This window comes from Balaenoptera borealis, assembly GCF_965194805.1.
Source record: "Balaenoptera borealis genome assembly, chromosome: 15".
Classification (NCBI taxonomy): Eukaryota; Metazoa; Chordata; class Mammalia; order Artiodactyla; family Balaenopteridae; genus Balaenoptera; species Balaenoptera borealis.
This window is the reverse complement of record NC_138871.1, coordinates 72,373,187-72,388,665: the sequence shown is the minus strand read 5'-3', so window position 1 is coordinate 72,388,665 and position 15,479 is coordinate 72,373,187. Positions and strand designations below refer to the sequence as shown.

The 15,479-nt window shown below is 50.0% G+C and overlaps 2 protein-coding genes across 6 annotated transcripts in view; one reads left to right on the top strand and one right to left on the bottom strand.

The window, feature by feature from the left end:
• EFR3B (EFR3 homolog B) overlaps nucleotides 1-4,260 on the top strand; it is an 87,137-nt gene extending 82,877 nt beyond the window's left edge. For all 4 annotated transcript variants that reach the window (XM_082357428.1, XM_082357430.1, XM_082357429.1 and 1 more), the window contains one exon: nucleotides 216-4,260. In XM_082357428.1, coding sequence (XP_082213554.1) covers nucleotides 216-321 — 106 coding nt within the window. In that variant the 3' untranslated portion in view covers nucleotides 322-4,260. The remainder of the gene's footprint in view (nucleotides 1-215) is intronic.
• A 1,953-nt stretch (nucleotides 4,261-6,213) lies between these two features.
• Nucleotides 6,214-13,011, bottom strand: POMC (proopiomelanocortin). 2 transcript variants are annotated; one of them, XM_082357443.1, is made up of 3 exons: nucleotides 12,730-13,011; nucleotides 9,129-9,280; nucleotides 6,214-7,042 (listed from the first exon to the last, which is right to left on the bottom strand). In XM_082357443.1, exons 2-3 carry the CDS (start codon nucleotides 9,258-9,260, stop codon nucleotides 6,383-6,385), a joined length of 792 nt encoding a protein of 263 aa, XP_082213569.1. In that variant the 5' UTR covers nucleotides 9,261-9,280; nucleotides 12,730-13,011; the 3' UTR covers nucleotides 6,214-6,382. The 2 variants fall into 2 exon arrangements, with proteins under 2 accessions (XP_082213569.1, XP_082213570.1); XM_082357444.1 differs by having other exon boundaries at nucleotides 6,214-7,039; nucleotides 12,730-12,983.
• Nucleotides 13,012-15,479: the final 2,468 nt, after the last annotated feature.

The following is a 15,479-nucleotide window of genomic DNA, read 5'->3' as shown; positions in this document are numbered from 1 at the left end:
TGGTACTTTCTAGAGCAACAGAGTCGCTGTAGAGCCTGCAGTAAAGCTTGACTTCAAGCTGAAGATTCTAGAACAGCTTGAAACCTGGGAACCACGGAGTGACAAAATCGCTGGTCCCTATTCAAAGAGAAACCTCAGTCAGCTGCTCTGCTGCACGGGGTGGGACCCCAGAACCCCCTCCTCATGCCTTTCTCCTCCATGTGTTTCTGTCCCAGGCCCCCCCCAAGCCCATCAGGAACCATCACCGCAGCCTATGGCCAGCCTCAGAACCACTCCATCCCTGTCTATGAGATGAAGTTTCCCGATCTGTGCGTATACTGAATTCCAAGACACAAGCTTCTCGGAGGGGTGGGGTCTGAGGGAGGGGCTCGCCTTCACGCCCACCCCTACGACATGGAAATCTAACTGGGATCTCAGAGAAAAAGCACCTTGGACAGCTAAGCAAGGTGGAGCCCTGGGCCCCCTTGGCCCCCTCTTGGCCTCCCTGCTTCCTCTTTGTCTTCCCTGAGGGAGATCCGGCCACGTGCCCCTCTGGGGCCAATAAGCATCCTACCTATGCCCTTTGTCTCCTCCTCTGTGTCATCCTGGGGCCAAGAGTCACTGGGGGTCTCCAGAGAGAGGCTGAGGTCCCAGGAAACTCCTGCTTAGTGTAGTAAGTGAAGGGCTTTCACGGGGGTGGGTGCGCAGCTGCCATTCCCCCAGGAGGGAACTAGAGAGAGACACAGTTGGTCCAAGGAAGCCGTAGACTGCAATCAGGAGGAAGCAAGGCCAGCTCCTCCTGTAAAGCAGTGGCCTGTGAGAGCTGGAAGATGGGGCACTGATCTCCTCCAGAGTGTCCCCTCCTCCTTCCCCATTTGAAGGTCCAAAGGCCTTCAAGTCTCCGGTGTCTTTTCCACTCCCCTGCTCACCCTGCCAGTTGCCTCTTCGTGAATTGTTTCTATTGTTAACTAATACTGAGCTTGTGTAACAGAAGCTGGGGTAGAGACACCATGGGGGGCAGCAGGCCGCTGATAGGGGGAGCCCGCGTCCCCAGGCTGGCCGGCTGGGCCAGCGAGAAGCACGGGCCGGCCTCCTGTAGAGGAGCAGCGGGCAGAAGTGGGCAAGTCTGCGTCCCTCTGTAGTACCTCCCCTCCTTTGTCCAGAGGGATGTATTTCTGAGTTGAGTTCTCCCTCTTTGATGCTCTTCTTCCTGCGGCTCCCCGTGTGAGCTGCCTCTGGCAGAACCTCACCTGGGCCTCTTCCTAAGGCAGCTCCCTCTGGCCAAGAATAGCCCTTTCCTTCTCCTTTTCCAGTCTAACTTCCCATAAATTTTCTGAGCTGATATGACTCACAGGAAGGTGAGAATGGTCAAATGATTCCTTCCTGGAGAATTTGCTCTTGAAAAGAGGGAGGGTGAGTAGATTTCTTGACCCAAAGGAACCCCTTTTGAGGGTACAATTTTAGGCAGCGTGGGGTGGGGTCGGAAGCGGGCTGATTCTGCTAAGGGGAGGGCAGTCTTCTCGGGACACCCTCGGGTCACACCTCTGTGCGTGGCCCTGCACAGATACACTGTGAGAGCCTGATTATCAGGGCTGATAGGTGTATTTGTCCAAATTAGGAGAATCTTAACAAATGTAACTTTCCTATTGCGTCTGCAATAACCTTGTTGGGTATGGGGGCTGCCTGACCCTCGTTCCTGTAGTTTCCCCCCTTGGTTGCTGCCTCTGTGCTGTGGGCCTGCGGCTTCCAAAGGGTCTACATGACTACAGGGCCGAGGGGGCCCGCTCCTGCCCCTCCACCACAGCCTTTGGCTCTGCTCTGTGGCTTTTGGCTAATGCTTAACCCAACTTTACAGGCATGAACCGAGATTTCTCTTTACTTTAATATCTCTTTATTAAGAAACCAAATTTAAAATAACTAGAAACGTACTTGAAGACAAATGACCTTTGGAAGAAGCTTCAGAGAAAATCTAAATCTTGAGCCACAAACATGTCTTTTCCTCACTGGATCTTCCCATCTTTCTTCCCTGCTCAGCTTTGACGCGAAGCCCTGTTTCTCTCTAGTGCTTCTCTGACTGTAGGGTCCACCCCCATGGCATCTGCACCCCGAGCACTGCCCTGGGGCCCTGGTTCTGGGACTTGGGAGTCATTCCCTAGAGCCTCTTTCTAGAACCAGAGACCTACATGTCCATCAGCTGTCTCTCCCTCATCCCCACCCTGGGAATAGATGGAAGAAACAAGGTGCAGGATTCCCATTCTTCATATACTTCACTGCTGTTTCCTCTGTCTGAAGCAGCTTTTTCTTTGTGTCACCGCTACATAGCAACGATGTGCTTCCTTTGGAGACCTGGCCACATTTTGAGTGCCCTCCTTCTCGGTTTCAATTTAAACTTACACTGAGTAGAATATTAACTTGCCTGCTGACATGGAGTAGAATATGGATTCTGGCCAAAGATGCCTCAGAATCAGAAAGTTTATGATGAACATTAACTGGAACCATTACATGGTAAATTAAGCAGCCTCCTTCACCCCACCCCTGCCCTCCCGAGCCCTGGGAGAGAAGCCAAGCAGTTTGGTGGGTACCCCAGCCTTCAGCCTAGCATTACTCTTCCTGCCTTCCAAGCCCACTGGCGTCTGGCGGCACCGTGTCAAGCGACCAGCCCTTTTTGCTACCCTCCTCTGTTGTGAATTTCAGTCAGCAAGGCCACCCAAAGCAGTCGCTCCCCAAAACTGCTGAAGACTCTTCCTCGTGTGCAAGGGGTAGGGTCGGTTAGCTCTCTGCTGACAGAACCCAGTAGCATGGATGTATTTGGAATTTCAGTGAACTTGGTTGAGTCACATAAAGGCATAAGAAGCAGATGAGAGGAGAGCCCCAGTGTGACCCTGGAGGCTCCTTCCGGTTTTCCTTGCAAAGGGGTCCCCCATGGCCTGTGCCTGTTCCCATTTTCCTCTTTTTGAAAAGTAGAAATAAGTGATTTCTTGACTTCTAAACATCTCCTCCCCAGAGAAGTAGCCTGAGTGAGTCAGAAGAAGAAGGAGAAAAGTCCTCAGACATTCTCCTCTGTCCAGCCCTCCGCCTCAAGTGTAAGAATAGATGGATGAGCAGTGAAAAGGTGGGGCTGGGACCATCTGAAGTGCTTGGAGTGCAGGGGTCCCAGATGCACTGCCCTTTGCCCTGGGTGTTCTCAGTCCCAGAGGATACGTTTCAGCTGGCCTAAGAATCAGAAGAGCCTTGCATTTGTTTAGAATCCTCAAAGGCCAGACCTCCTGGCTTCACTAGGGGCCCTTGGGTCATGACACCTTCCAGTTGCTATTCCATTGTCCCTGGGGCTTCTCACCTGGGTACAGAGAGTATCACTGAGAAGTGAGGCTATTTCTCCCAGTTCCTCTTCATGACCATGACATGGCAGCTGGCCAGCTGGGGCCTGTGGGAAAAGACTAGACCTGAGCTGTTAGGCTGAATATTAAGTTTGATGGTAGACAGGGAAGTGGGCACCTCTGAGCAGGCCACGCCCACTTCTCCAGACCCACAGACCCTGGCAGGCAGTTGTGCTGAAACAAGACAGCTTCCTTATGTCTGGGGAGAAGGCTTAGGGCAGTGTGTTACCTCTTCATCTCACTAACCCTAGAAATCTTCTAGTTAAAATACCCTGTATCCCAAATCCGGCCTAGGACTGAAGCCTGCAGAAGGATGGTCTTGGTGGGGCCTGCCAGCTGGGGAAGTGGGGAGGGGACACAGGCCTGTGGGAGGGGGCTCTGCGGCCTGTTTTCCGTGCTCTCCTTTAGCACCAACGAGGTTGACCAGGTCTTTTCTCCTTCAGGGGCCCTTGGGACCCCAGCCCATCACTTTCCCCTTTCGAGCTCTTCCTCCATGGCTGTTGATTCTGGCCTGTGGAGCGCAGAGCTGTAAATCCACAAATGCTGCAGCATTACACATACATTGTAACATGTCTGTGTCCACTTAGACGTTCATGACCTGGCTGAGTGTGTGTGTGCCCGTGCGCGTGCATGTGTGTATAGTGTAGTTCGTAGTTGACAGTGTATGTATATAATAGCTGACGTATTTATATGTGAGTGCAGAATTAGTGCCTGTGGCGGTTTTCTGTATTTTGAACTCATTGAATCAAATTAGTTTAAGGAAGGGGAAGGAGGATGTGGGGGGCGGGGCTGGAATGTAGGAGGAAGGACTCTTAGCAAGATTATTCTTTAGGACTATTAGTCGTGATTTCCCAATGAGCCTTCATGATGCCCTTTTCAAATAAATGTTAATGTTGTCACCACACAGTTGTCTATTTGATTTCTTTAAAGTAAATGGTTTTTTGAGATGCAAACAGGATCTGAAAATGCCACCAGTATTAATCGCTGACATTTAGCCACCCCCGCCTATCATTCTTTACTTGCCTCAAAAGGAAGGAGGGTAAGGGAAAGGATGCTACCAAGATGTAAACACGAGGCCCAGGATTCCCAGCAAAGGAGCATCCTCAGATGGGAAGGCCTGGGCCATTTCTTCATTACAGTGACTAGAATCTAGCCCCATTTCATATAACCCTCACTGAGGGAGACTTTATCTTAAAAGTCTGGCTTTCTGATTCCATCAGGACTTCCCAGGTGCATTCCAGTTTTCTTTAATTGTGAACTTCTAAGATCATCAAAATATGGGAGTAAATATGGAAGTGCCATACAGAAATGTTCCCCAGCCGGCTTTGACCTGCATCATCCCCTGGTATGTCTGATGCAATTGATGTGGAGATGTGCATCTCTGTGTATCAGTGTCTGTGAGTCTCTTGTGAACTGTAAATGTGTGTGACTGCAAACCAGGGGCCCCAACATTGTGAAAACATCATGGGGACATACAAAAGAAGCACAACCCCTAGCCTCTGCCCTCGTGGAGCTTAGTTTTCCTGAGAGAAAAGCACAAGACATATGTGCAGCAAGAAACTTGCCATCTGAGCTGGTCTGCATGCCCCCCCGGTGCAAAGGGGCTGACTGCAGAAACCCTGAAAATGTGCAGGCTCAGCTGCAAGAGATCCCAACTTTCCCAGTGGAAGTGGACTTCAGCCTGGGCTCATGTTGAAAAAACGGTAACATTCAAAATGGAGGGGGAAGGTGGGGAATTCCAGGCAGAGGATGGAGGAGGATGGGAGAAGAGTGAGAAGACCAGGAAAGTGGGGTTTGGTAAGGAGAGTGAAACTGATGGACAAGGGCCCTTGTGTGTGCCATGCCCAGTAGTTTGGAATTGATGGAAGAGTGGGGGTGGGGCAATTGTTTTGTGTCCTGAGCTAGGGAATATGGAGAAAGCAAGATTTTGTATACATTAATATGAAGAACGTGTACGATGGATTGGGGAAGAAGGCAACTGGAGACAAGGACACCAGTTGGTTAGGAAGCTGTTAGGATAGTCAAGGCCTGAGCCGTGAGTGCTGAGAATGAAGAGAAGGCTGCAGCTGGACAACATGAGGAGAGAGCTTGGGCATGACAAGGGGGAAAAGATAGTCACACCTCAAGGCTTGAACCTTAGTGACTGGAAGAAGCATCTGTGCATTTTGTGTTGTATTTATACAGATGTGTCTCCATGGGTGTGTGTCCATGTGGGTGAGACCCTGTGTTTGAGAATATCTGAGAGCAGTCTGATAAGGCAGTCAAATCTGAACTGATACCAACCCTCAGCTCTCACATTTAGCCTCTCAGTGATAAGATGATCCCATCCATTTTCTCATTAACCCTCACAATAACCCTCACAGTAGTAAGCAAGAAAGGGGTAGATGAGAGAACTAAATCTTGGAGAAGTTCAGAAACTTGCCCAAGGTCCCAGATGGCTAGATTCACGGAGGCATTACCACAGCTTGCCACCTGAGCCCAGAGAGTCCTCCCAGTTTTGGTTGGGCTTCATCAGCTTCCCGCTGGCTCATGGAGTTGGATGGGAAGCAGGGTCACTTGGAGGAATCCTGCCTCTTCACACATCAGCCAGCTGAGCAGTCCTTCCCCATCCAATGGAGAGTGGGAAGTGTAGCCACACTGAGCCATCACCCAAACTATTTGACCCCTTGAAGACCCATTTGTCACGGGTGGGGAGGGAAGTACATTTTCTTTTCATTCCCACTGTATCCTATGAAACATACTACCACTTGGTCACATGGAAACCCCTATCGCTCCTTCAATATGTGCTGCTCTTTATTTGATGGATATGCATTTTTATTTTATTCGCCCAGTCAATATTCAAAGTCAGAGTCGGATGTGAAACTTGAAAGGTTTTATTTCCTAACTACAGACAGCTTTAAAAGGCGGAATACCTGGCGCCATCACCGCCTGGGCGAGTCCTCACCCAGGCCGCGAGGCGGCAGGAGGGCAGGAGCCGGGGCTTTGGGGTCGACTTCCCAGGGAGAGAAGCCCTGCCCACTGCGCCCTCACTGGCCCTTCTTGTGGGCGTTCTTGATGATGGCGTTTTTGAACAGCGTGACCAGGGGCGTCTGGCTCTTCTCGGAGGTCATGAAGCCGCCGTAGCGCTTGTCCTTGGGCGGGCTGCCCCAGCGGAAGTGCTCCATCTTATACGGCCCCTCGTCCTTCTTCTCGGCCGCCTCGGCCTCCGCCACCAGGCCATACCCCAGCTCGGCCCGGGCGGCCGCGGCCTCGGCCAGGGCCTCGGGGCCGCGCGCCGGCTCGGGCCGCTCCCCGGCCAGCTCCCTTTTGAACTCAAGGGGGAAGGCCTCGGCCGACTCGTCCTCGGCGCCGTTGGGGTACACCTTCACGGGGCGCCGCTTCTTGCCCACCGGCTTGCCCCAGCGGAAGTGCTCCATGGAGTAGGAGCGCTTGTCCTCGCGCGGCCCCGGCTCCGGGCCATCGCCGCGGGGCCCCGGGCCTTCGCCCCCCGCCCCCTCCTCCTCCTCGCGCTTCTGGGCCGCGCCGCCGCCGCTGCTGCTGCCGTTCCGGCGGCCAAAACGATCCCAGCGGAAGTGGCTCATGACGTACTTCCGGGGGTTCTCGGTCAGCGGCTGCTCGTCGCCGTTGCCGGGGAACACGGGCGTCTCGGCCGAGAGGTCTGGCTTGCAGGCCCGGATGCACGCCTGCTGGAGAGCGGCGAGCGCGTCAGGCCCCCGCGCCCCGCGGCCCCCATCCCCCGCCGCGGCGCCCTCACCACCCACAAGCTGCCCGTGCGCCTCTGCTCCCTCCGCACGTGCGCGCCGCACTAGCGGCGCCAGTGCGCTGTGGGTTCCTTGCCGAGGACGTCTGCCCACCCCCGCCTCTGGGCACCCACGGACATCTGAGCCTCAGCTCGGGCAGCGCCTCGTTTGTGCCCTGGACCCCTGGTACCCCTGCCTGGCAGCTACGACAAAATCCCTGTCCCACTCGGTGGTTTACTTGTCCCGTAGCTTTGTGGGCAGGTCAACGTCTTAAACCTTATAAGCCAGATATATAGAAATTCATCAGTAAATGGCAGGTGGGTAGTAGTTGGCACTTAATGAATCCTGAATAAATAAACACGGTTCAGTTCGGTCTGGGAAGGGCATCGGGTTGAAATTTGGGAGAGAATCTCCCAACGTGGGAAAAGAAGTCCAGGCTTCTAGGGCCTGTATTTTCCATAATGCCTCACCTTACCCCAGTGGTCTGCAAACCTACCTCATACCCTCCCCCAGCCATCTCCCTCCAAACTTTCCCACACCCATCTGGCACTTTCTTTCAAGTCTTCTGAGCTGATCCTATACTTTCCTCAATCAGTGAGCTTTGGGAGGAGATGTCTCACTTCCCTGTCACCTTCTGACTGGAGGGAAGGGTAGAAAGTCAGGATTATTTCCATTGCAGGGGTCATGGAGCCTGTATCTCCTCTCCCTGTAACTAGACAACTGTGGCACACATTTGCTTAGGAAAATGACCTTGGGGCTGCAGCCTTGAGTTTTCAGTTACTGGGGACAACAAAGGAGGGAACAGAATGATCCCACCCACTCTGTTGAGTTGGGGATTTCATACTCCAGGGATTTAGAATTATAACACTGCAGAATTTTAACAGTGAAAAACAAAAATTATCTCATACTCCTCTCCCCTGGACACATAATGACACCCAATTTCTCAGAGAGGAGAAGGGAACACAAGCCCATTGTGTGACAGAGCTGGGACTGGAACCCATGGGCTCTGACCATGGCCAGTGCTCCTTCCCTGGTGAGCTCTCAACGGAAGAGGCTGTGCAATGGGTGTCTCCGATCAAGAGTCTCTTGGGTCTCTCTGAACTAGAGCTCACAGGATTCCCTAGGCTCTTTATTTCTATTTTATATTCCACATGCAACCTGCTCTGTTTTTGAGAAAGCCTCTCTCCTCACCTAAACTCAGCTTCTCTACTGACAAAATACACAGAATATAGTGATATGCATTGCACCCTCACCAGGCAGGTACAGGCAGAAGGATGGAACTCAGTCACAGACACCAGCAGTGTGGCTTTTGCCTTGACTTGGTATTGTTTCTCATGTATGCCTCCCAATACAAATACGCACACACACACACACACACACACACACACATATACACACACACTGTGGTGACCTAGAGGGAGTTCCAGCCTGGCAAAAAGGGCCTTTATATGCTTCTGGAAAGGCTGCTGAAGGTCAGTCCTCCATGAGAAGCATGAGACATTTGGCACCAGTTAGAGGGAAATGGCACTGGGTTTTTCCTTCTCCCTCTAGAGATGGTTTATAGTACTAACTTCCTGGCTTTGTAACTGGTAGTAGATAGAAAGGGAAGAAAAATGGAACGGAAATGGCAAGTGATGTGAGGTTATTTAAAAAGGAATAATTTGGGGGCTAAAAGATTGAAAGTATAGGATCAGTTGAGGGAGCAATTATTGTTATCATCATTGTTAGTATTGTTTGCTTTAATGGCACTGTCTCTAAATAGCTTAAATGGAGTGGGTCTCTATACAAGAAGACAGGACAGGAAGTAAAGATAATCAAGCAGAACTTGGGGACCAGACCCATCTCCCTGAAGCTGCTTCCTCCCTTCCTTGGCCCAATTCTGACTTCACTCTAGAGGTCTATTCCTGCCCTTGGATGACTTACCCATATCTCTGGGAATGAATTTCCCCTTCCCCATACCCCTTTCTTTGTGCTGTCCCAGCCCCAGTCCCATCTGATACCCAAACCAAGATGGCGGCCACAGCCCACATACCAGTAGATTACTTTCCGTGGTGAGGTCCTGACACTGGCTGCCCTCCAGGCACCAACCACGCACTTCCATGGAGGCCTGAAGCAGCAAGGCCAGCAGCAGGACGCCCGAACAAGTGCTGCACAATCTCGGCATCTTCCAGGCAGGCTGAGGCTCTGCAGAGGCAAACAAGATTAATGGGACCCCTGCAAGGAGCAGAACAATGTTGGCCACTCATCAGAAAGGACCGTGAGCCAACATTAACAATACACTCATTTGTGGAGCTCAAGGCTTTTTGAGGACAAGCTCAAGGAGCAGGTTGGTGTGCAGGGTGGTCCTGTGAGTTGGAATAGAGAGGAGGGCAGTGGGACCTGGGTAAACTATGTACAATTTCTCCTTTATCTCCTATTAAAAATCAGACCCCAAAGGATGTTAGAGCTGGAAGATATTTTAGGGGTCATTGTCTGACCCCTTATTTGAGAGATGAGGAAACTAAGGCCCAGAGAGAGACAATGACTTAGATGTTCATGACAAGGTAAGGCTAAGTTCTCCTGATCCAGCACAGAGCTTTTCTATTTTACCATCTTCAGGAAACTATAGTTCTAACACTCCAGATCCAAGGAGTAACTTGGGAAAGGCAAAGCACTCTGAAACTCCTGCTTGAGATGGTCTACTCCTCTCCACCAGGATTCTATCATTCCTCAGAAACCCTGTTTCCTGTGAATAGTAGGTTTAAATAAAGGCAAATAAAACCTCTGTCCAGTTGAGCCAAAACCTCAGCCAACCCAATTTGATGTCCTGTACACAGATCACTCAGGGGATCACTATTTCCCAGACCCCTGTAACTTTGGAGAGATTTATGTTTAAATCAGACCCCCATTCTTTTAAAACTGGCTCATCTCCTGAACACATTACACGTCAGACCTCCTCTTGTTCTATGAGTCTCTCAAACGTAGTCTGAAATAGCTGGACTTGAAGATGCTGTAGGTGTGGAAGGGAAGGAGATGGTCACACAGGGCAGAAGGGAATTACCTCCCATTGTGAACACCTACCAAAGACTCTTTCTCAGAGAAGTCAGGAAGTACCTCTGGTCAGATGCTGAGTTCAAGGGGTCAGGATGCAGTAAAGGGAAGAATCAAGGCTGCCTTTTGCCCCATGTATCCGACTCTTTCCCGAGCTTTCTAGCTTTCACACTGCCCTGTCCCCTGTCATGAAGTTCAGCCCTCTGAAATGACCCTGAGTTCTGTCATCATCTCACCAACAACTCCACAATCATTTTAGATTTCAGAAGATCTTTTCAACCAGCTGTTAGGAAGAAACGTAATTAGATAAGAAAAGTAATTCACATTAAGGTGTGGATGACTAATTGTCTCTCCTAATTTAAAAATATCTGCCTAAAGAAATCTCCTGTTTGTGGAGGCATGGGCCAAATCTTTTTTATAGGGAAGGCTCTGGAAGTGAAAGTTCCCCCTGGCTCTCATTGTCTACTTCAGGAAGCCACTTCCTTCTCTCTGCCCCACCCCACTCCTTCCCCCAAAAGCTGAACCAAAAGGGCTCCCTTCTGAATGGTTGCCAAGCACAGCCTGAGTGTTTTCAGAGCAGCCATTAGGTGGTGCTGGCAGCCAATGACCTAGCCTATCAGCCTCTCAGGGCAACTGGGAGAACATTGGTCAACCTTGGTGGGACAGGCTGCTCCTGTTGTAGACTTGTGGTGCTCCAGTTCAAGTACAAAGCCTGAATTTGGTGGACAAGGCAATTTATGTGAAAGCTCTGAGACCACACAACGCATTTCGGTCAGAAAAAAATGCCCAGGTTTACAAGAGAAGCAGAAAAATGGCAGTTTTATATCACTATGGGCAACTGTAAAATAACATATTGGTAAAGAAGGAAGTAAAATCATACAGGTCTGACAGTCCCCTCAACTATATTTCAGTTCTTCTCAAAGTTGGCCATTCTGGAATGATTTCATTTTCTAAAAACTTACCTCATGATTTCAGACCCTCCTGAAAAGCCTCAGAGAGCATTTCCTCTCCTGCTCCATTGGCTATGTTGTACAACATGGTGACATTCTCACTCCCCACCCTCTCAGAGCTGCAATCTCCTGCTAAAAAGTTAGATAGCTCCCTGAAAGCAACTTGTCTTCTTTCTGCTTCTGTATATTTTCTATTTTTCAACAAAAAAGAAATATTACATTATGTTATTTTTTAAAGCAATAAAGTAATAGGGAGATGTCAAATGTGCTTTTTGTAAGTAGGGAGTGCCCAATAATTGAAAGCTTGGAAAAATAAGTAGAAATTTGGAATTTGCTAATCTTGACATTAACTTTATAATAGAACTACACTTATTAGAAATTCATTTGTGTAGGTGAATTCTCTATGAGCTAAACAAAACATTTTTTGCTTTTTTAAATTTTATTTTTAAAGTATTCTTTTCCATTATGGTTTATCACAGGATACTGAACATCGTTCCCTGTGCTATACAGTAGGACCTTGTTGTTTAGCCATCCTGTATATAATAGTTTACATCTGCTAACCCCAAACTCCCAGTCCCTCCCTCCTGCACCACCCAAAACATTTTGTTTGTTACTATAAAATTGCACACTGGCCACGCCCTCTGTAAAGTTTAGAGGAACAGAGGTGCAGAGCTTTGTCCTTGCACCGTGATACACACGTATCAAGTCCTAAAACAGAATGTCAAAGGAACATTAAGTCATTGCATAAGCCATAGTCTGTACATATCTCAACAATGGACAGAACAAATGCACACTTTTACTTTCCTTGGCTCCTTCCAGCCATTCTGTGGGAACCACCACCTCCCCGTTTATACAGGAAGAATTTGGGGAATCCAAATGCCCTGCAGACTCTCTCTCCCTCACTGGGAACCCACCTTGCCTGAGCCTCCATCTTGCCTGAGCTGCCATCGGCTCCTACGGCCGCTTCTGCCCTGCAATCTAGGGTCTGCGGGATAGAAGGTCCATTCTGAGGCCCTATTGAGGGAAGAGACGGGGTGGTTCAGGACCGTGGACAGTTCCCACCCGGGCCACCTCTTTTTAACACCAGCTGCTTTTCGTAGAGGAGGCCATGTATCAATCAGAGCGCGGCCCCGTCGGGTGCGCTGAGGCGGACAGGGAAACGAGGATTCAGAAATTTGAATCCAAAAAAGTCTGGAATGCAGGGAGTTTATTGTGACTTTTAGCCTCGTCTCTTCTGCCCTCATTTCCAACATCAATTTACTCTATAGTATATGGTATCTTTTAAGAAGTGACACCTACCCAGAAAATCAGAAGAAAACCCGAAAGACTGGGTCTCCCGAGATCTCCCCAGAACGCGGTAGGAGTCTCAGGGGCCCTAGCAGCCCCCCTCCTCGGGGGAGACGTGGCTGCCAGCTCGTGGAAGGGGCCACTTTCAGCCGTCGCAGCCGCTCTCCCACCGTCCGGAGGCTGGGCTTCGCCGCCCCGCTGCCGGCGGATTCCCACGCTGCACCCAGTACAGAAAGTTTTCGAAGAACTCAGGACCGCGGCAAGCCAAAGATACCTCTGAGATCGGAGCTGGGCGAGAGCATCCCGAGGCCCCAGGGGCAAGGGGTCCGGGGATAAGAGCGAGGTTCCGCGCCGTTGCGCCCTTACCTGTCGCGGGGAGGCTGCTCTCGGGCGGCTCCCGCTGCGCCGGGGCGAGGATGCTGGGCGGCCTCTCGGTCACTTTTCTTCCCCTCTTTCTCTTCCTTCGCGCCGCCTTGTCCCGCTCGCTCTCCGCGGTCCTTATATACTTGCGGGGCTCGCCTGGGTGGGCGCTGGACGTGAGTGAACTTCCCGGCAGCGGCAGCGTAACAGGCAACTCCCCCGTCCATAGGAAGGGGGGCCGTGGGGCGCAGGAGGGGGTTTCCAGGTAGGGGCTGAGCGCGAGAACAGACGTGCCCGGAAAGGGGGCTGGATCCCTGCCCCCGGAGGCTGGAATTAACACTGTCCTGCCGAAGGGCACACCTGGCAGCGGTCAGGAAAGAACTTAATTAAGGATGGTTTTGGGTCTCCAGTTAGGACGAGCGGGAGGCTTAGCACCCCGGTGTGGGGCAGGTCTAGCGCGCCCGCTGAGGTCGTTGAGGAGAGGGTGAAGTTACCTGTGTACGTGCTTGGGCTGGCATCTGCCTCCTTCACATTTGGAGGTAAATACCACCGCCCAGGAAGTACGTCTGTGATGCCTCAGATCTCCCCAGCGTTTGGAAACTGTGATGTGAAAATGTCGCAAGCAGTCAACAATCCCTGTGTCACAGGTTGGAGAGACCAGGGGCAGAGAAGGTCAGGAGTCGCTCACCTGAGGCCCAGGACAGGTTGCCTTCTTGGGGGTGTGAAGGTGTGTTGCCCTGTCCCACTGGGGCCTCCTCCGCAAAGCCTAGTTCCTGGCAGGCTCCCTCCCGAGCCCTAAACCCCAAGGAAAAAGTGCTGTTAACCTTAGCCTATTAATGGAGGGAGGAGGGAGTCCTCTGTGGAGAGCGGCTGAAGTACTTTCCCTGTGCCAATGAGCTGACAGAGTGGTCTGGGGATTCTCAGTCTTCTCCAAACCTGGGGTTGGAGGTCTGGCTTGGTGCTAGTCTCACATGTCAGGCCAGGGAGGAGAGGACAGCACTCAAACCTGCAATGGAAGAGTCTCTACCTTAACCTGGAGTAAAGAAGCAAAAGCAAACTGTGAGGAGCGGCAGGGGTGAGCAGGTGTTGGAACTAAACTGAACTTCAAGGTGCTTGTTTAATCTGTCATTTGCAGGAACTTTCTTTATTCCCAATCAGACGCTCTTTTAGACTCTAGGACTCCCTTGAGAATTTCTGGTTGGTGACATTGGCTTTATATTCAGCAATCCTTTTCTTTTGGGCCACAGGAGCGATTCATGCTCCTTAACAGTAAATAAGGTACTTTACTACCTGGGCTTGGCCTCTCTCCAGGGTCATCTCCAACCTCTCCATTTTGTGTCCTGGCACTTCAGTAATCCACAACGTGCCCATTCCCATAAACACTATTTTCTCAAAACCCCATCTCTTTGTCCATGCTATTCCCTCAACTAAAACACCCTTTCTCCTTCCAGCCACCTGGGAAAATTAGACTCTTGCATTAAGATTTAGCTCATCCATCATCACCTGTTCCCTGAAGCCCTCCTTGGTCACTTGTCCCACCAGGGCATGAAACATGGCAATCTCTGTTTTCCAGAGAAGCCCATTCCCATCTCACCTGTACACGTAGCTTTCACAGCTGGAACAAATTCCACTCGGTTTTCCATCTTCCCTCTTCCACCCACTACTGCCCCTACCACTGCCAGGCTTATGAGCCCTCTCAGATTGTGATTTTTATCTCATTTTTCTCTGTATTATTTTTATAACTTTAAGAGGCAGCTGATGGTAGCAGAAAAGCCAGACCAGGAAAAGTTCAGATTGACCCAGCTTCTGTCCTCCTCTGTCAGTCGAGTTCTTAATTACATGCAGCAAAACCGACTTTGGCCAATGTGAATTGAAGCTCCATTGAACCACATTTAGAATCACTGGGAAGGTTGGGCAACCAGGATCCAAAAATGAGCAGAGACAAAAGGTGGCTGGAATCATGGTCACTGATTGGATCCAATGAGAAAGAAAACCAGACCACTCTTGGGACCAAGAGGCCGCCAGTTGTACTGTCAACACCACAGGCATTGGACATAGATGTCACTTCTATACCCAGGTTGGGAGGTTGTCATTCCCACTTTGGCTGATATTACCAGAAAGGATTGACCACTGCCCTTGCTTCATTGTATCACTAGCTGCTCTTTGAAAGCCTGGAGCAGGCGCCCCTGATTGAGATGATAATATGATTTTCCCCTTTATTCTGATAATGTGGTGAATTACATTGTTGATTTTCCTACCATGCATTCCTGGATTGAGCTCAGTTTGATTATGATGTGCTACCATTATATAGCATTGGGTTAAATTTGCTAATATTTTATCTAATATTTTTGCTTCCATGTTTATGAGATCGGCCTGTAATTTCCCTTTCTTGTAGAATTCCTATTAGGTTTTGGTATCAAAATTATGCTGTCTTCATAAAACAAGTTGGAAATCCCTCCACCCACCCCCATTTTTTCTAATTTAGTAGAAGAATTTGTGTACAATGGTGTTTATCTCTTCCTTATGTGTTTGGGATGATTTGTTAGCAATGCTATCTAGGTTTTTAAGGTTTTTGTTTGTTGAATGGTTTTAAATTACAGATTCAATTACTTAAATAGCATTATTCCAATTGTCTCTTTCTTCTTGTGTCAGTTTTAGTAAGATGTGTATTTCTAGGTATTTGTCCATTTCACCTAAATTTTTAAAGTTTATTGGCTTAAATTTTTTATTATATCTTCTTATTATCTTTTTGGCAT